This window comes from Micrasema longulum, unplaced genomic scaffold (assembly GCF_059751315.1).
Source record: "Micrasema longulum isolate JH-2025_06_02 unplaced genomic scaffold, ASM5975131v1 h1tg002143l, whole genome shotgun sequence".
Classification (NCBI taxonomy): Eukaryota; Metazoa; Arthropoda; class Insecta; order Trichoptera; family Brachycentridae; genus Micrasema; species Micrasema longulum.
Window position 1 is genome coordinate 1 of NW_028279308.1, and position 21,695 is coordinate 21,695.

The 21,695-nt window shown below is 32.2% G+C and overlaps 1 protein-coding gene across 1 annotated transcript; it reads left to right on the plus strand.

Moving 5' to 3' along the window:
* LOC148272948 (N-acetylglucosamine-6-sulfatase-like) lies at positions 1-13,918 on the plus strand. The gene is made up of 7 exons (XM_088239354.1): positions 1-514; positions 2,004-2,159; positions 3,145-3,321; positions 4,306-4,507; positions 5,045-5,397; positions 7,443-7,559; positions 12,560-13,918. Exons 1-7 carry the CDS (start codon positions 431-433, stop codon positions 12,719-12,721), a joined length of 1,251 nt encoding a protein of 416 aa, XP_088095480.1. The 5' UTR covers positions 1-430; the 3' UTR covers positions 12,722-13,918.
* Positions 13,919-21,695: the final 7,777 nt, after the last annotated feature.

Genomic DNA, 21,695 nt, shown 5'->3' on the forward strand with positions numbered 1-21,695 from the left:
ATTCACATGGAATTAGGTAACGCCGACCGGAATGCTATCTCACTGCTATCTCACATAAACATATTCTGGATAAGAGAGGCAACATAATATGAGTTTTAATGGTAGGTAAAACTCTTTCATTAAATGCAATGTGTACTGGCTTCACATCACTGAGAAGGGAGTGTTAAAAACAGACGCAATCTAATGCCATGTATGACAAGATGTATAAATTGAAAAAAGTCAGATATGTGTGTTAGAATAAATGTATTTTGTATGGTATTAGCAGTTGTAGTATAATGATAGGCACCTTCACAAAGTATTGATTTTGTAGTTTGTTGCTACGCCAATATGCTGCCCAAGTCGGTCATCAATCCTCACCGGTCTATATACCCATAATCATGAAACGGTCAACAATACTGTGGCTGGTGGATGCAGCAGCTTAAAATGGCAGATGTTTCATGAACCGAAAACCTTTGCTGCCATTTTGCAAGATAACGGGTATAAAACATTCTATGCAGGGAAATATTTGAATGAGGTAAGGCTAATAAAGAATCCAGAAGTAATACTTATTTGTAAGTACATACACATATTTTTATTTATTTATTATGGAAATCAGTCTTTTTAATACACACAACACAAGGTATAAATAAACAATTGAAAGAAACGAGATCAATTACAGATTCCACATTTATATTTATTGTGAATACAGGAGAGGGGAAAAAATTAAACAATATTGAAAAAAAGAAATATTATAAAATTAAATATATACAAAAGGAAGAAGACATGGTATAGTGTTGTCCCTACTCTCCTCTCCTCCCATTTCTCTCTGTTTCCATGAACATTTATATTTATATTATTAATATTTAAAGTATTAAATTTCTGATCAAATATTTTTCTTAATGTTATTGAATATTTGTATAAAACCGCTTACCGACTTTTCTATGTCTACCGGTTTCGAGACGTACTCGTCTCTTCGTCAGGAGACCAATTTAACCAACACGTAAAACCCACCATACACCTTCACCATAGTTGTTGCACAAAAATATAAAACCAACGTGCCATGTGTTTTAACAGGCAACCCTTACATTCACTGATTAGGTTATGAATATATACAGGGTGTTCTTTAAAACCTGTTTTTTTTAATTTTTTTTTTTTTTTTAATTTGCATTCTAAATATTGTTTAAAATATGCTAATATGTCTTCTTACCCATACTGATCATCGTGGTTTCGGATGTGACAGGGTTTAAAGAATACCCTGTATTAAACCTATTAAACTCACCCTTCTCCCTTCGTTTTCTCCCTCTTTTTTTAACTATTTCTACCACAGCATAAAATATTTTCATAACCTAATCAGTGCATGTAACGGTTACCTATTAAAATGAATGGCAAGTTGGTTTTATATTTTTGTGTGACAACTATGGTAAAGGTGCATAGTGGGTTTGCATGTTGGTTTAATTGGTGTCCTGAGGAAGAGACGGGTACGTCTTAAAACCGGTTGACATGGTAAAGTCGGTAAACGATTATATAAAAATATTTCAAACATTTTTTATTTATATTTATAGCTTAAATTTCACAGCCAACAATTCATTAGATGGTGGTAGGTATACGTAAAAGTCAAGCAGAAGATAAATTAAAAATGTATATCAGTCCTGATAAAACTATAGTTATTATTAAAATGTACTTGTTTTTGTATTTCAAGCATTCGTTAACTCTTTGCATCTGCTTTCATACGAGCGTGTGTTTCTTTATCACACACAAACACATTTTCAAATTGCTAATGTGCAATTATCAAATTATTCCTGAATGACACAATCATACGGTTCAGGAATACCTTTTCCAAAAGTGTAGACTTTCGGGATTTTAAAAATATTTTTTTATTTCTGGCGAGATCGCAATCAAAAGCTTTGGTGGGGTGATCACTTATTTTTTTTATTTAATTCCGCCGGTTGCAGAGTTATATATTTGTTTAGTTGTAAATAGTGATCAATCACCTAGCCATTGTTAACCTGCTGGTAATTTTGTAGTACGGAAAAAAGGTGACTGGGGGGCCGGAACATGTGCCGATTGGTTGGGACGAATGGAGAGGATTAGTGGGAAATTCTAAATATTACAACTTCACTCTATCCCATAATGGTGTACCACATATGTACAATAACTCTGAATACCTCACAGATGTCATTGTAAGTATAGTAATATTCCAAAAGTTAGTTTGTTGTTGTCATGCTTGGTCATTCTGAAGTCCAATCAGTGCTTTAACATATCGCTTTAAGTTATTTCATATTACCTACTGACCACCATCTTGTATGTTGATAATAGTATGTATGTTGTAAGTGTGCAACATGGCCAATCTTAAAAAGTTATATCTCAAAACACAAGTACTTTGAAAACATTGCCATGTTATTAAAAAATACAGTTTTTTAGGGTCACACCAAAATAATGTATTTTACTCGCGCTGACTAGTTTCATGGTTATTTTATTTATGTAGTGCATTTTTCAAAAACCATTCTAAAGGCACTCTTATAGTATCAATATTAATTATAATAAATAAACATAATATCATTTTAATAATATTCTACATATATAGTTGATAGCAACTACTATTGTATGACATGTGGAAAATTCATGCATGCATGTTTATTTAAGAATAAAAACTATTATTTCTAAATAAAAATGGTTAATAATTTCTGTTTTCATCTAGATATTTTCATTTATTTAATAATTTATGATGTAATAATGTTCATGTAAGTGAACAAAACCATTAAATACACAGTAGAACTCCATTTATCCAAACTCCAGTCATCCGGATTGCCAAATATAACGTTCGTTATGAGGAAATAAAAAATAAAGGAGATGTTATAATACCAAATAAAAAAGGGCGCTGACTGCCAGCGTGTTTCTTTGTGACATGTTATAGTAAGTTTTATATAACATCTGGAGTTTTACTGTATTAGTAAACTAAGTCAAATTTCCTAACAATGAATTTGCGATAAATACTTAAATAAACAATGTTTTTAGAACAGTTATAAATGAATCCAAAATTAAACAATCTTAAAGTGACGTTCTAAAAAATATTTATTTTTCCCATGCATGCTATTCCCGCTGTTGTATTCAATGTTTTGATATCTTTGGCTATCGAACAAACACTCAGTTTTAATATGTTTTTAGAAAGACATGGCGCTGGACTTTATTCAACAAGAAGTAGTGAACAGCGCTAAACCTTTTCTAATGTTCCTTGCGCCTCCCGCTCCCCACTCCCCATTCCAACCAGCTGCGAGACACGAAAAAGCTTTTAGCGACATCGGAGCACCACGCACTCCTAATTTTAACATTCCAGCGGGGAAGGTAAGTCCTGAACTTATAGATTTATTTACTTAAATAAAATTAATGCATTAAATATATTTCTTAATGTGTCTTCATTGGGATGTTTTCTCACCTGAATTATTGCAAAGAAAAATTATATTTATATTAGAGCTCGATTGTTGTGAACTCCTGAATCTTATTAACTTCAAAATATCCAATCGAGTCACTAGAAGTACAGAGTTGTTTGCAACTACGAGTACATACGTAGGTTCTAACTATGCACGACACTCTCCTATTCCGCGTTTACATTCCTTAGCCAACAAATTTACTTGTGATATAGACATTTTTAGTATGACAATTATCCATTTTAAAACGTTCTTAAATGCACTGTTGAAAACGAATTTTTAAAGTCGTAATAAAACTTTCTTTTTCCTGCAATTTTTTCTCTGTTTTTGATGTGTATTATTATTATTCTATCTCTTTCTGAAATTAATTTATTAAATATTTTTGTGTAGCATATATTATATTATTATCTTATATATACTTTTTTTTTTTTTTTTTTTTATACGCCTCCACTCGTTTTATATATACTTACTGTAAACTAATTTTTCATTATTTGTTTTTAACATTAATTAGTTACTTACATTCAACTAACATTTTTTTATACATATACATATTTTGTTTCAGTTCTTTACAAGTTATTTACAATTTGCTTTTTAATTCTAACATTTTTCTTATATCCATACTTTTTAGCTTTTTTACTATGCAAAGTTTCACTTTTTATTTTGCATTGCAGTATGCTTTTTATTGTTTCTACATGTACACAAAATATTATATTTTTTAAAACTTGTTGTTTATTTTTAAAATTTTTACTTACTATGTTTGTACTTACCTGTATAATTTTTGTAAATGCTCCTTGGGCGTATTGTAAAATTAAATATTTTGTGAAGTTTATCGAGCATAAATATTCAACGCAAAGATGGTGATGTTATGTGATGATGTGTCCTTATATGCATTTTTTTCCAGGATAAACATTGGATAATGCAGATGAATCCTTCTCCATTGCCAAACTCTTCACTTATAAAATTAGATGCAGTATACCGAGCTCGTTGGCAAACTTTACTGTCAGTTGATGAAATGGTTGAAGATGTCATCAGGAAGTTAGAAGCTGCCAATCTTCTGGAGGATACATATATCATTGTGACCTCGGATAACGGATATCATATAGGTAGATTAAAATTTTGTCTTAGTTAAAACAACACGGGTGACTACTGTCATCATCATCATCATCATCATCATACCCCTGTCTGCACCCGATGGTGCGTAGGGCAATGCATCTCGATCATCTGTTACACGAAGGCAAGGTGATCATTTTCAGTCCAGGAACATGAAACATTGCAGTCTCAAACCTTCTTTTTAATCAATATTTCATGTTGACCTTCCCAGGAATCAGAACCGAGACCTCAAGTATGTTAGTTGAATGGGCCAACCACAAGGTGGACATATCTCCACTCGATTACCTTATTCAGTATTTTTAGTAGCCATCGAGTCAAAAGCAATCTCCCAGGATTCTGGTTCTATTTCACACACAGAACTGTATTCTTTATCCGCTTGGACGCAGAGTATTAATTGAGATATTATTCTCATTAAATTTTAATATAAGTCTACATATATTGGACGTATTCAAAATACTTACATGAAATGAAAATTTATTGAATTTATGCAAAATAAATTAGTTGTTAATTTTTTTGTATTTTATTTATAGGGCAATTTTCTCAACCGTTTGACAAACGGCAGCCGTATGAAACCGACATAAGGGTACCATTGATTATCCGGGGTCCGGACATAGCTCCTGGGGTCATTTTATCCCATCCCGTGATAAACATAGATTTGGCCCCGACTATTCTTAAGATGGCCGGCCTGGATCCTCCCCAGGATATGAACGGAGTGCCCATTCCATTCTTGTCGGACTCGCAGAGTACCAATCTGTCGGTCATGATGGAGATGAATACTGTCTCGTCGGACGATGTGTTTGACAGACAAATGCTGATTGAATATAGCGGAGAAGGATCGTCCGAGAATGCAAATTGTCCGTGGAGAAATGATCATAATCTATATGTAAGTATGAAGAAGCATTGCAAAAAAATATCACCATTATCAAACTCTTATCCACACCTGATGATGCATGGGTGCACGAAGCATTTGCATTGGGGAGGAAATGCAACGTATCTTGACAATCTGTCACAGGAAGGTAAGGTGATCAGTATTTAATATCGATCAGTTGCAAATGTATGCTAAAACTATGTACGAAAGGCGCACAAATGTCCAGATCTGCGCGTTTTGTAAGGGTTAGTTAAGCATCATTAATAAAATCATGAAATAAGTTCTGCATTAGTTTGGATATGTAGATCGAATGGACGGCGAAAGAGGAGCTAAAAATTCTAATGAGCCATTTCCAACTTCCTCGAAGTTGCTGAAGTGGTGCTCTGCGAGCGCGTGCCCCATTGATGTGAAGAGGTGATAGTCAGATGGCCCCAGGTCGCGGGAGTATGGTAGATGCAGAAGGATATCCCATCCAAGCGATTTCAAGGTGTCTTTCACTGGTTTTGCTGTGTGAGACGGCGCATTGTCTTGTAACAAAATCACTTTGTCATGTCTTCTGGCCCATTCCAGTTCTCTTTCGATCAATGCATGAGTTCCTTTTGACACATTTGATGCTTTTGCCAATTGCTGTTGAGTTTGAGTTGGGTCATCATCCAGTAACGCCTGCAATTGCTCGTTTTCGCACTTTGGTGGTCTACCAGAGCGCGCACTGTCTGTCACATTGAAATCACCACGTTCAAATTGCCGAAACCATGTCTCACATGTTCTAATCGATGGAGCGTTTTCAGCATATATTTCTATCAGCAAATGATGACTTTCCACAGCCTTTTTCATTTGATTAAATCAGAAAAGCAATGCGTGCCGCAAATGTTCTTTTTCAGGCACAAACGCTGACATGATCACTGAACGATACAACACAGACGCTATTGTTTGGCAGACTCAACTTGTGTGTGTTTGTAGGTTAATGTTAGATGAACAAACTGACGTAGTGTCAAATTCATACCTCGCGTACTGTTTGGTGGCGCCATCTCTTACCGAAACCGGAAAAGGCTTATGCATACATCTTTGAATAAGCACATCATTATAAATGCTAATGGAAAAGCTCAAATATCAAATATTGCTTGCATAAAAACTGCATCATTTTATTAAATACAATTAATAATACACTGCTACATGAGGAAATAATTTATCATGTATTTTAGTTGATTATTTTATTTTAATTTATGTATTAAGAATAATTTACATTATAAAAACATATTGTTTTATGAACATGACAAATAAACAAAACAAAAAACAAGTTTTCAATATAAATGTTATGTCAATATTATGATAATAGTGAGCAATATTGATTCTTAACTTTTCCATCATTTTTCTAGCAATACTAAAATCAATTTGAACTTTATTGACCTGAGTAAACACAATCATAGATAAAAATCAATATCCCTAATAGTCGATTAGATAAGCATGAAGAAGCAAACCCCGTGCAATGCAAAAATGTTTTATCTTTTATTTGAGTTGGACATGTGGTTTAATATTAAAATTGCGATTTTAAATACAGGAATTATCGATCATCTCAATAAAACATTCTCAAAAAAGAGTTTTGATTTACTGAATAATTGGGTTTGTGCTACCACAAAATATATAATAAACAACATCATCATACCCTGTCCGTACCCGATGTTGCATAGGGCACTGCATTCTATCAATCATCTGTTACATAAAGGTAAGGTGATCAGCCTTACGCTTCGGGTGCCAGTCCGGGAATATGAAATGCTGGAGTATGTGGCACCGTTTAAAGTTTTTTTTTAATCATGTCGAACTTTCCAGGAATCGATCCTGGGACCTCAAGCATGGTAGGCGAACGCCCCAAACACCACACTATGTGGTGTACTTATCTCCAGTCGATTTTCTTTTTCAGGATTTTTACCGAAAGTAACCATCCAGCCAAAAACCTCATCTAAAGTTCTGGTTCTATTTCGCACACAAAACTGTATTGTGACATGGAGAAAACTATTATTCTACTAATATTATTACTTTACTCATTTGTTTTGTTTTTGTAGATGTGTCTTCCCGAGTTTTTTTGTAAATGCCAGGATTCTAAAAACAACACTTATGGCTGTGTTCGTCATGTTCATCCCTCTATAGACTTCATGTACTGCGCATTCAGCGATACAAAGGTACTGTACAAACTTGTTTATAAAATTAATTTTAAATCTAGGCAATGATGATAACATAACATTAACAAATAATGCTGACATACACAAATATAATACCAGACTACAACAATACTTTCACATTAAAAACAGTAAAGACAAACGCAGGACGGTCAAAAATACTATATAATCAACACCGCCTAGACTCAAGTCTCGGGCACTGAAATGATGATGGCCTATTTTTATGTTTGTTAAAATCAAAAATTTTTAGGTTTTACTAAAATTCTGACACAAAGGTAACTTAGGACCTATGTAAGCTAGACCTAGAACCAGGATCTAGGACCTAACTTGGATACTTTCGAACAATAAATACTCATAAAGATGTGTTAAAATTCGCCTTTACATAATGGGTACCATTTGACATTTTGTTTTGAGAATTATTTACCCGTCATTTATCCAAACCACACATATTCACATATTACAAATAAACATAACTAACAGGTATAATAAACCAAAAAATTTATTATGCTTGTAAAATAATTGGACTGGCACCTGAAACGTAAGACTGATCATCTTACCTTCATGTAACAAAAACAATCAAGATACGCTGCGATTGGTGAACCAATGCAGTGCCCTATGCACCATCAGGTGCGGAAAGGGAATGATGATGATGATGATGAAAATAACAAATATCATGTACCTATATTTATACTTACCCTGGACTATTTAGTTGGTTTAAGATGTTTGCAATGACACTTTAATAAATACTGTCCCACAAATCAGAGATCTCGGGGTAACTTTTGATTAAAAGCTAACCTTTACGCACCATAGAATGACAATTGCTAATAAGGCTATGCAGATGCTAGGCAGATGCGGGTCTGATCACAACTGGAATATGCGTTGTCAGTATGGAGCCCTTTGTAAAACTGCAACGCTTTTAACCTGGAAAGAGTTCAGCGGAAGTTTTTACGCTACATACAGTTCATAAAGGGTAAACCTGCAAATGAAATTTGCTATCGAACTTTGATGTCTCAGTTTAGGTTAACATTGCTCTCCACCAGAAGGACAATTGCTGACCTCACTCTAATGCACAAAGTGATATGCACCCTAATAGATTGCCCAAAATTACTGTTCCTGATAAACTTTTGTGTACCCACAAGGACAACCAGATTCCGACACATGTTCCAGTATGAATACAATACGACAAACTTCACCCACCATCCTCCCCTGGCACGCCTGCTATTAATTATGCTGAGCTGTTGGACTTGCTCCACACCACTCCTTCTGCAATCAAATCAGCTATCCAATCCATCGAACGGCCATCCCCTCAATTCTCTTCTTTTTGATGTGTTTCTCTACTCACCCAACTTCACTTTATTTCCTTTTTCTTTTTTCTTTCTTTTTTTTTTTTGGAATAAATTAAATGTTAAGTGTAATAGTTATGATTTTATTTTAAGTTATTTTCTATAGTGCTTTTTGTACTTTTAACTGTATTTTTTAAGAGCCCTCTGGGCATTTATTAAATTAAATAATTTTTTTTTTTTTTTTCATTAAAATTATTTATTGACAATTCTTGATGGAATTCCATTGTAATGATGTAATAACTTATATTTACATATAAGTTATTAATTTAAAAAATACTTGGTACACTTCCACTTATTTATTTTGACCAATTAGCGCTTTCACCCTCTAATGGGTATCTTCAGACTGCTAATTGGTCAAAATAAATAAGTGGGAGAGTATTTTTTATATTTATAACTTATATGTAAATATAAGTTATTACATCAAATAAATAAATGTTTGGCTTAAGCTATTTTAAATGTGAAATTGAGTCAGTGGAAAACATGAAAGTGTAAACTTTTGGACCAGATTTATTATTTCCTTTGCAGTTGGGAACACAAAACTCATTTTTGTGTATCAAAATCTTTCTTAGACAGGCAAGAATAGTTTTTATACTAACTTTACTTTGTTTTAAGAGCAATTTACTGCTTTTAAAGCAGAAAAACGCGAATGACCGGCGGTTCGTCAGACGAAAAATGGCGGAATATATTCCCAGATGAAAAAATGAAAAACATATACGTCTTGCAATAGAATGCATGGGGTCCCTTAAGTTCCTTTAACCGAATTCTGCCGCTAGGGGCGCATTGACTGTTGAGGCTTTTAGATCTAGAAGGTATCGATACAATGGACTTAAACACCACGATGACTTACCTCACTACTTGAAAAATTACGTTTGAGATAGCTTGCCCACTACATATCACACACCGCATCTGAGGACATAAGTCTCCTTGGCGGTGCCCACATACACGGAAAAGTTGCTCGTTGCTGAACGAGAAAAACTGCCTGAAGGACCTCTCTGTAATCTGGTAGCCTTAGCACCTTTGTGCTGAAAGTAGGTAATCTAGAAGTACATAATATGCACTTCATTGGATTGAGAGAAGAGGGCAGTGAATTCTTCATTGACTGGGATTAAATTGATTGGACATGATCGATTCAACAAAATGATTACAAAACTCTTTAAAGGCCTTGAAATTCTTTTTGGAAGCCACCAGATCTGTATATCCGACAGGACCTATAACAGGGACATTGGAGACAAATTTAAAATCGGCCTTAAAAAGCACATGATGACTACACTAACCAGACGAGACCTTATAAATATCTTCCAGCCAACTAAAAAACAGACTCGTCAAAAGAAGAGTAGGTCAAAAATTTGTACTACAAAACAAAATATATTATAATAAAGATATTATATTTGGTGTACATATAAACTATTTGTTGTAAGAGCCCTCTGGGCTTTTATGAATAGTAAATAAATATTACTGCTTTGAAATGGATATGAAAAATAACTACAGACTAAGAATGAGAACAGAAAACTAAAATTTCAACAGTCTTGTGAGTCCGCATTACGATAAACAAGATAATACAAGGTTACTTCTCCTCCCGAGACAAAGAAAGTCTTTGTTTATGTTTTAAGTGTGTATTTTGCATTCATATAAATTTAATGTGTCAAGTGTTTTGAAGAGCCACACTTGTATGGAAATAATATGTTTATATTCCTTTATGATTCTCTTTATATTATGTACATTGTATCATGTTTATATTATTTAGGATTTAACGTATTCATTTAGGATGTGGGTGTTATAAAATTTCACAATGGATAAAAGAATGACTGAAATTAAATGGTGAATGCTTGAAAAACGTTTTTTTGTAGCATTTATTTTGTGAAATAGTATGATTTAATTAACATGAGGATAATAAACATCCATTTTTTTATTTTTTTATTTTATTAATTTTATTAATTGTATTATATTTATTATATTTATTTTATTTATTTTATTTTATTTATTTTATTTATTTTATTTATTTTATTTATTTTATTTTATTTATTTTATTTATTTTATTTATTTTATTTATTTTATTTATTTTATTTATTTTATTTATTTTATTTATTTTATTTATTTATTTTACTTATTTTATTTTTTTTATTTTTTTTATTTATTTATTTTATTTTATTTATTTTATTTATTTTATTTATTTTATTTATTTATTTTATTTTATTTATTTTATTTATTTTATTTATTTTATTTATTTTATTTATTTTATTTATTTTATTTATTTTATTTATTTTATTTATTTTATTTATTTTATTTATTTTATTTATTTTATTTATTTTATTTATTTTATTTATTTTATTTATTTTATTTATTTTATTTATTTTATTTATTTTATTTATTTTATTTATTTTATTTATTTTATTTATTTTATTTATTTTATTTATTTTATTTATTTTATTTATTTTATTTATTTTATTTATTTTATTTATTCTATTTATTTTATTTATTTTATTTATTTTATTTATTTGATTTATTTGATTTATTTTATTAATTTTATTTATTTTATTTATTTTATTTTATTTATTATTATTTTATTTATTATCGGGGCCCTGGGCCCGTATTACAATGGTAATTGAAGAGTTATCTTCAATTGTCTGTAGAGTAAAATCAATTATTTTAAACGAAAATGTGAATATTTGTAAAAAAAAATTAAGCAACTTGGTTGGTTACATGTATTTGTACATGTTTTTAATAAAAATTCATCTAAATATGCACATTTTCATACAGGAAATTCGATTTTACTTTATAGGCATTTGAAAATAACTCTCCAACTACCCATTGTAATCAGAGCCCTGATCAATATATGAGGTGAATCTCTTCCATGCTAGGATTATCAGTTTTAGTCTCTTCCTCTTAAACTATGTATCATAATATGTTTTAGTGACTTATTCGTCTTTGTTTACTATTGTTTTTTATGGACCTTAATAATCTATTGTGCTTTTTTCAATCATGTTTTCCACTAGTGCTGTATTGTACATTTAAATGAATAAATAAATATCGTCTCTCAAAAATATGTCACTTCTTACTTTTGTATCAATAAATTGTGGATTCTATATTAGACCTACTGCATGTTTGCATTGAGAACCAAGAAAAAATAAATAGGAAATGTGTACAAAATTTCTTTGGACCTAATTTGATATGGTTATTTTATTTAAAAGAATTAAAAACACGATTTCCATAATAGGGATAGCATCTTTTTAACGCAAATCACTTACATATATCAGAATATGAGACATATTCATTGCATATATAAGTTTATTTGATAAAATTAGTTTAATTTTAGTGAAATATAATATATTTAAAATTTACCAAAATCGCTCCAAAATCAACAGCCAGCCAGACGCTTTCTAAAGTTTTTTTTAAAACATCTTCAGTTACAGGTTTCTGACGATGATGCTTTGAATTTTCATACAGAAAATTAAATTTTACTTAATAGACAATTTAATACAACTGCGTTAACTTTCCTTTGTAATCAGGGCCCAGGTACGTTTATATAACGACAGAAATCTAAACTAAGTGCCTTGCCACCTTGATAATTAATGAATTTTTTATAAATGTTTTTTTTTGTTTTATTCTCAAGTTTCTTTAAAAAAAAGTATTCTTATTGTGTTGTTTTGATTGTTATTTTAGGAAATGGAAGAGGCCTATGACTTACTTGAGGACCCGTTTCAGCTTACGAATATAATAAATGGATTAATGCCTGCTATCAAGTTTAAGTATCAAAATACACTCCAACATCTCCGGGAATGCAAAGGGACGGAGTGTAATGGCTATCACTATAGAGTCTACTAAATATATTTCCAACACGATCTGCAAGGTTGTTCTTGGAAAAAAAATTCTCATTGGATCTTACAATTTAAATACAAAAAAAATAAAAACAAAGATCAACAAAATAAAAATATATTAAACAAATTAACACTATACTATGTAGATAGGAGAGGGGATTTGAAGGAAAGAAGAAGGATAAAGGAACAATTTAAATATTTAGATAGTGACATTTCAACCTTGATTTAAATGTTAATAAAGAAGGGGCGTCTCTAACATTAGTGGGTAGATTATTCCACAATCGAGCGGCTACTGCTGTGAAAGAGGAGGCAAGAAAATTAGAGCGATGACAGGGTATTAAAAAGGTTCTCTCGTTACTAGAACGAGGAGATAGTCCGTGTTGTGAAAGAGGTTGGATGAGCTCTCTCAGATAAACAGGCGAAGTGGGATTATTTAAAATATTGTGAAAAAGTGATAGAATGTGAATGTTTCTTCTATGCCTGATACTGAACCAGTGTAGTTGCGTACGATACTCGGTTATTTGGTCAAATTTGCGAAGATCAAAGATATAACGAATACAAATATTCTGCAATCGTTCTAACTTATCAAGTAATTCAGAGTTAACATCTGGATAACATACATCCGCATAGTCAAGTAGTGGAAGAAGTAAGCTCTGGACTAATGTTTGCTTAACATTAATTGGCAAGAAATTCTGTAATATTTTAAGTGAGTGCAAACTGCTATAAAGATTACGACTAACTTCGTTAACCTGATCGTGCCACCCTTAATGCTTATGAATGATAATACCTAAATTTTTGACTGAAGTCATGAATGGAATTTCTGTACCATCTATTTAACTGTAATGTGCTGCACAGGCATTTCTCACCGTGGATTTGAAAATAGATTAATCAAGTCTCTCCATCCTGTCAGTTGAAGTCCACGCGACATTATTCCCTCGACACATCTCAGTAAACTACTTTTTCCCAGACTATTACAATATAAGTATTTTTAAGAATACATAAAAAAAAACTGAAGAATCATCCTCTCAGGAGAATAGGGGGCTCTGAAATTGAATACTCTATGTTGGTACCGAAAGCCAATATTTGTAAAGGCAGTTGCCTTGTTATAAATTATCTATCACATTTCCTTCTGTAAAAATATGTTTATGTAATTTTGTATGTTTGTGAATGAATTATTCATAATAAAATCCTTTTGTGATCATGATCATATTTTTCATTAAATTACAATACCTATGTAAAAAAAATCCTTCCAACATTGAAAAGTGCGTAATCTGTATAACCAAAATAAATCATTATTTACTACTTTATAATTAAAAAAGAATATTCCACCTGTCTGATTATGTATATTACTAGCGGACCCGTCAGACGTTGTCCTGCCCGAATGTTGGCTTCCCTGCTATTAGCTTGGAATAAGACTGTACTTATGTAGGAATACGATTTTTTTAAATGTATTGAATTTAATATTATTTTAGTGTTACCAAAAATCCAATAAAAAGAAACAAACGGGTAGAAATTATAAGGAATTTAAGGAAAGAATCTGATTGAGATCCACAAAAAACAAATGCCGTTTGTAAACATTCAAAAACAAACTTTTTTTATACACAAAAAAACATCTTTCCATTTTTTTGCAAATCCATTCTCCTCGAATGCAACCCTGGTAGATCGATGAATTTAATATTTATGCTCCTGACTTCTTTTTTACATATTCGATTGAAGATTTTAATATCTACAAACACGCACAGCGCAAAGATCTATGTTTCTCTGAAAACCGCACGTAAATCGATTAAGCCGTTTAGGAGGAGTACGGTGACATCACACGTACAGAGGAATTAAATATATATAAAGATATTTAAAGTAAACAGTAATGTCGGCCTCGTGGTGTAATGATCAGCGCGTTTGCCTACTATGCAAAAGGTCTTGGGCTCGATTCCCAACATAGTTGACATGAAATAATTGTTTGAAAGGGTGTTTTCACACTAGGATATTTCATAGTTCCTGGACTGGTACCTGAAGCGTAAGACTGATCATCTTACCTTCATGAAACAAAAAAAATATGATCAAGATACGCTACGATTGGTGTACCATGCATTGCCCTATGCACCAATAGGTGTGGACAGGGAATAATGATGATGATGTAAACAGTAATTTTGAGCTCTCCAAAGAACTTACAAATCTATTTCAACAGGGACAGAAAACCTATTTCAAAGAGGAAATATGTATCTTTATACTAGAATTCCATATTAGAAACAGTCTTCCTCAGTACTCCATATAAGGTCCGCCAAGATATCCCATAGTAGGAACAAAATCTATATACCTGAACAAATATTTGCCCAGAATAAAATCTTCTTGAATTTAACTTCAAAATAAAAAAAAATAGATTATAATATAGTCGATCAGCAAAAGATTGGTAATTTTGTAAAAAAAATATTGGAAAATAATTAAGTGAAACTTATAAACGTAAATATCGAATCGGAAAGCTCTGGTTCCTTAGGAAAACGGTGCCGATATCTGCGGTGGACAGCCGTAACGGTGACTAGAGAGTGGTTTCCTAGGAAAACGGTGTCATATCTGGCGGCCATCACAGCTTATCTGTCAAAAATATGCCCTGGAACGCGATCTGTCATAATTTTCATTAGTTACCTATGAATAGTTTGTCACAGTTTTTTTTTATTTTAAACAATTTCGAAGTCACGCGATCTTCTCGTGCACGAAAATTGTATTGTGCCATGATGAATGATTTTTCTTTCCCAAATTGATGTTCATTTTCAAGTTTCTTTTGCCTTAATAAAGGTTTTGAACACTAGTGAGGTGCCACGACAATTTCGTTGGTATCAGTTTTTTTTAATAAATATGTATATTTTATAGTAGTTGCTTTATTATTAACTTTCCTTATAATATCCAAGGTTTATGTTTCAAAAGTGGATTTTTCTGAAATTAAATTTCCTTAAATTTATCTAAACTGTTGGGATCAGGAGGGATATACCTACTAATGTGGGCTAATCAGGAATTTCTCAGCATTTGCTCATGTGGAGAGGAAACCACTCAAAACTCTTCATGAGAAGCCGGCTTCAACGCTTCCGGCGGTCAACAGGTTTTCCGTTCCACTAGAAGAGTGTTCGGCATTTTCTTCTCTACTTTGGTTTATTTTACCAATTGCCTGCACTATATTAACCATGTATAATACTACCTCTCGTGAGAGTTCTTTATTACCTATCACCGATGGGATGTCGCATAGATCTTCACCCAAGCTTCTGCATCGCGCCTCCAGCTGTTTTTTTTGAAAGCTGAAAAGAGGGCATGGCATCAACAGTTGGTATCAGATTCGCGTCCCTGATCTTGATAAAATTTTGATAACGGAACCCTCGACCTTATTAGTTTTAAGAACGCGAGAAAGTTACGATGGCATTAAAGCGATGTTGATTATATAATTTTCTTATTAAGCACTCTTTGATTTAACTACGATTCGATCGATAACTTATTAATGTAAGTAGAAAGATAAAAGTGAAATTAAGAGAAGGGTATTATGGTTAGTTTTATTGGTGTATAATTGCGCAATAATATCGCGTTGAATTTTAATAAAACGTGAGGTGACTAAGCGATCTATTTATACGAGACTCGTTGACTAAATTGAAATATTATCATTTTTAATGCGTCACCTTAAATAAATCACAATGTTTTTTTTTCAAGTATCATAAAAGTCATCGGAAATACGAGTATCTACATAAGTATCTCTAGTATTTTTGTACCTGTGATTAGTCAACATTTTCCCCATTTATTGAGCCATTTTACCAATATAATATAATAAAATCGGCCGAAAACAAGTTACATATTTGAGGACCGTTTTCACAAAGCAAAATATCTAAAAAAAAAAAACAAAATGTGTTTTTTGACGGAAATGGATTTTTTTATACGAAATCTATCGATTGCTGAAATCAATTTTAGCTAAACGATATTTATGCGAAGTTGTAGCGAGTTGAATTGGATTGGGTTTTCATTTAATTGTGTAATTATTTGAAAATATTTTAAAAATAACATGCCCATGCATAATAATAAAAAATAGGCATATAAAATACCAATAAAAAGAAAATAGTTTATAACGATTTTATGCATCAAATCAAATCTACTTTTTTATACATTCCTATCACAAAATACTCGTATGTAGAAATATCGTTTTCTCGAAATCGAATCTGATGGTGATGGTTTGGGTTTTGTAAGGAACGAGGCAAAGTTTTCTGTCGTGATCTTCTAAACCAGAATTTGAGATCTTGTTGTTAAAACGCATACACACACCAGAGAAGGCAACGGGAACCACTCTGGTCATTTTTTCCCAGGGATCACTATGGCGAGTACATCTAATAAGCAATTGTCCTGGCTGCGGAGTAGCGCAGGACCGAGATGCTTTCGCTGTAGTGATCGCCAACGTCTGGGGGATCTGACAAGGCACCGCGAGAAGAAGAAGAACCACTTATGTTTAAATTTAGCATTTTAGCATGGTGCTGATTATCTGTAAACAAAATGCGCTGAGTTAATTTATCGGTGTTGGGTGTCGATAATTAAAAAAAAATATATTATCCGAGCATCCAAAATATTTTCATGCCAGTTTTTTGAACGGTTTTTAATACAAAAAGGTTATTTAAATATTATAATAAACGTATCTAATTTAGTAATTACCTAAACAATATATCATATCTTAAAGTGCCGACAACTATATACTATTTACCCTACTATATATTTTTTGTATTGTAGCCCAAATTCACCCAAGAAGCGTCTAACTAGTTATCCTTTATTTATTATCATCACCTCCTCTGCAACAACCTATTCCTTCTAGATTCTAGCTTTGTCCAGGAAACGTCTCCTATATATCTGACTGTTTCTCTCCATTTTCAGATGCCCAAGGATGTGGTGTTCCTCTCCACATAATCCAATCATTTTATTTTATGGGCCTGCCACACACTCGACGAGTGGCATGGGAAGTAGCGAGGAAAGGAGGCAGAGACGTTGTGCGGCAACATTACTCGTCATGCCGCACATGCTCCTCGTCGTGCCCACCGCTCCATATTTGGTCGGTGTTATGAGCGCGAGTCAAAGGACCGGCAATATGAGCGCGAGTTGTGGCCACATAATCGCGCGGTCGCAGTACGCATCGTGCGCTCGCACAAGACGCACGCGTCAATTTTGAATATGTATATTTCTTTGTATGATATTTTTTAAATTAAAAATTGCTGTTTTATTTACAATATACCTAAGAGGTGAAACAAAGTATTAAAAAATAAAGGATAATTACATAGCAATTAAATACATATGAATGAAATACATATGAATGAAATACATATGAATGAAATACATATGAATGAAATACATATTAACAGTAAAAATAGTAAACAAAAATTCCACAAAGACATGGCCTATTCGTACAAGAAACGTTTATAAATTTTGCTCCTATAATAAATAGAGAGGTATAATATTTTTGTGTAATATAAGAAAGAGAAAAGAAAATATTCTGTAAAAGATTATAGGGTACGTTTTTATTTTATAGTAACTAAAAAAGGATATAAAAAATAAAATAAAAAAATTAATATACATTCATATAATTAGCTGTACTAAAAATGCATAGCGCGCATGCTGTCACAGTTTCATCGTCTATTATATAGAAAGACAAATGACAAGTGCGAAGCGTCGCGATTAATTGCGCGAGTAGAGCAATGTGTGGGCGGAGAGGTCAACATCGGGCGAGAGGGCGGCAGCGCGAGGAGCATGAGCAGCGCAAGGAGCATAGTGTGGCGGGGTATTATGTTTCCAGACTCCTTAACATGTCACGGCTTCGTTTTGTAAGTTCGTTTGTATCTCATATTTCTATAACCGCCATTGAATTTCGCTCTCGTTTCCGCTACATACGATCCGATGTTTTTAATTTTTAGGATTGTTTTAAATTGTTGTATAAAATTATAAGATTCTTCAACAATATTTTGAATTTGTCCAAATTTTTGTAGACAAGAACTGGATTTAACTCCTTGGGGAGCTGTTAACATTAACATATTACAACAGAGACGTAGAACATTTTAGAGAAGGTAATATATAAAAAAATCCACCTGGTCAATGAAGAAGTATAGAAATTGAAAAAAATTCAAATTTTCAAGCGTTGCCTAGAGTGTAGGTGAAATGATTCCATTAGATGAATCTCGCCCACATAAAAAAGGTTTCAGCTCTTTAACTTCACAAACATCAACAGATGAAAGAATTTAAAACATATATATGTTCAAATATGGGCAGAATGGTGAATGTTACACAGTGTGTAAAGTGGCCACTTAAACCAGCCAATGACAGGTCATAAGCCCTGTAGATGCCTAGACTTCTATATTAACTTCTCTAAGATTTTCTTCATCTCTGTTGTATTATGTTAATAAAAACATTCTGTTGAACTATGTCAATGTGATGTACTTGTTTATTTTCTCAAACTGAACGGTTTGGGTAGGTAGGAAGAAATTGCCTTAAGGCAATATGACCCGCCCTTATATGTATATAAATTGTAAAAGTATATAAAATGTAAAATAAATAAACAAATAAACCGATACTCTGCGACTTTTGTGCTCAGACACCTTGTCGTCCCATTGATTTATTGTTGAAGAGTCTTTAGATGGTCGGTAGTGGTCTATCTTTGCGATACGACCTGCCCAGCTTAGCCGTCCTAGTTTAACATGGTGACCTTTTAGTGATTATTTTAATTTGTTGGTTTTTCCTAACGTTAGAAGTCTGGTTACCCTATAGTGCCCGCGTGTTATGAAAGCGTTGACGGATAGTATAATACATTTTCCTCTTATGTCAATCTGAAAATGAATGGAGCAATCTCTACATAAAAGAGAGAGGCTTCGGTTAGCTGAGTTATGACGTAACATTTGAAAAGATTTAAACAAAGCGCATGACAAACGTGGTCAATCTTTGGTTACATCACTAACTAAGGTAAATGGAATTACAAAATTAAAGTATTTTTAATTGCCAATTTAAAAATTTCAGAAACTCTTTGAGCTTTTATAAATACAAGTAGGTCTCAAGCATGTTTGTTTCTGAAATGCTGAGTTGTTATTACCAATTATTTTCAGAAATTTATAACGTCATTGACGGTTGTTTTGCCGCTTTTATAAAGCTCTAAGGACCAGTTGCACCCTAAAAACTTTTGTTAAAAAAAGGTATACCTAAAGTTAAAAAAAAAAAAATTTTAGTTTTCGTAAAAATGTGTTATGTGAAAAAAAAAAATTATTATACATTAATCCATTTTGACGAAAATACGACTGTTAACTTTAATTTTTTTAAACTTTGTTTGCTCTCCTAAAAAGTAACGCTTTTGCAGTTACTCTAATGTGTGTCCATCAAAGAAATAAGGATGGAAAGGGTTTGCCTGTACAAAAATCTTAGGAGCTCGTAACACCAAATATAAAAATAAGATTTAAATAGTTCAAGCCGAAATAATGGTTACGTTTTCGACAAAATGAGCAAAACATTGATATAGACCGAACGTACCGCTGTGCTAAATCCATCAATTCTATAATTTTTTATAAAAATAATTATTCTGCAAACCGTTTATCTTTAAAAAGTACCGTTAGTTTATTTTATGAAAGTAACAAGGACACGAATTGGGAATCTCGTAAGGGACGTTGAAGCTAAACAATAAATGTCCGTCCACTCAGGCAATAGAGAGCCTATTGTTCTTACCTCCAAGAACCGGCCACATTTTAGTATTTTGAAGATAAAGACAATTTTAAAAACGCGAGTTTGAAATGAGTTTAAAATAATATTTATATTTTAAAATCAATTACATTCAATTCACTTTCATTTGCACATATTTATTTTTTCACCGTTTGTATGACAATCATAACGACAACCATCACGCCATTTCCGCGTAAGAGTAGACAGAGAGGATGGAACGCCACGTCACCCTATCTCTGCATACAGATCTCGCTGAATTTTTTTACGCAAGTATATAGGACCGTTAGGACTATGAAGTACATTGAACAGAAGTAAGAGGAAGTCATAGTCTCTTCGCTGTCTAATTTTGAGCCATTTCAGTTGCCTACAATAATCAGAAATGTGGTCATATTCAAAAATATATCTTATGCATGTATTCTGAAATCGTTTTAAGTCTATTAAGTTGCTCACAGCTTAAATCAGTCATAGAAACATCAGCGTAATCTAGAATACACATTCTTGTAGAAATGCTTGTACGAGAGTGCATTTAGTATTAATGGGAATAATATGATATTGTCATTCTTATAATTAGTACGTAAATTACGTGCTAGCAACACGTATTAGACGCAAACTTCGAAATCTCCACCAAAAACGGAAAATTAGTTATTGATGCCGAAATAAACTATGCATAAAAATCTACCTACTTGAATAATAGCGTAATTCAAAATCGTCTCGAAGTCTTGCAAAAGTTTATGTTGATTTTTCGGGTTCAAATAATGACCAATTCTTTTTCGTTGAAAATTCATATTTTTTAGCAACATAATATCTATTTTGGTTTCACTGCATTTTAGTAAAATAAAATATAATGCCACAAAATACTTCGCAGTTATTACTATAGTATATATAGTAAGTTGGTTGATTTGTTATTACAATTTATTACTAGATATGTAAAATTATTGTTTTTATTTCTAATCATATGTTTACAGTATTTAGTTTGTCTTTAATTTCTTAGGGGAAGTGTATATTATTATGTACCAATGAGCAATTATCATGGATTTTTAATAACTAATAATTTAATCTAAACAATCACTAGCCGATCAGAGTACTATTTTTATTAAAATCAAAGGAGATATACAGGATTAAATTCTAGTAATTTGAATGGTGCCAAAAACAAATAATTCGTATTGTATCGATTGTTTGAGTATTGTAGATAGCTTCCTTTTTCTATTTGTCGTTTGTTTACATACGGCGTCCTGTCACTTATTAAACGCTACAAGTTGTGATTTATAATTTTCATGAAA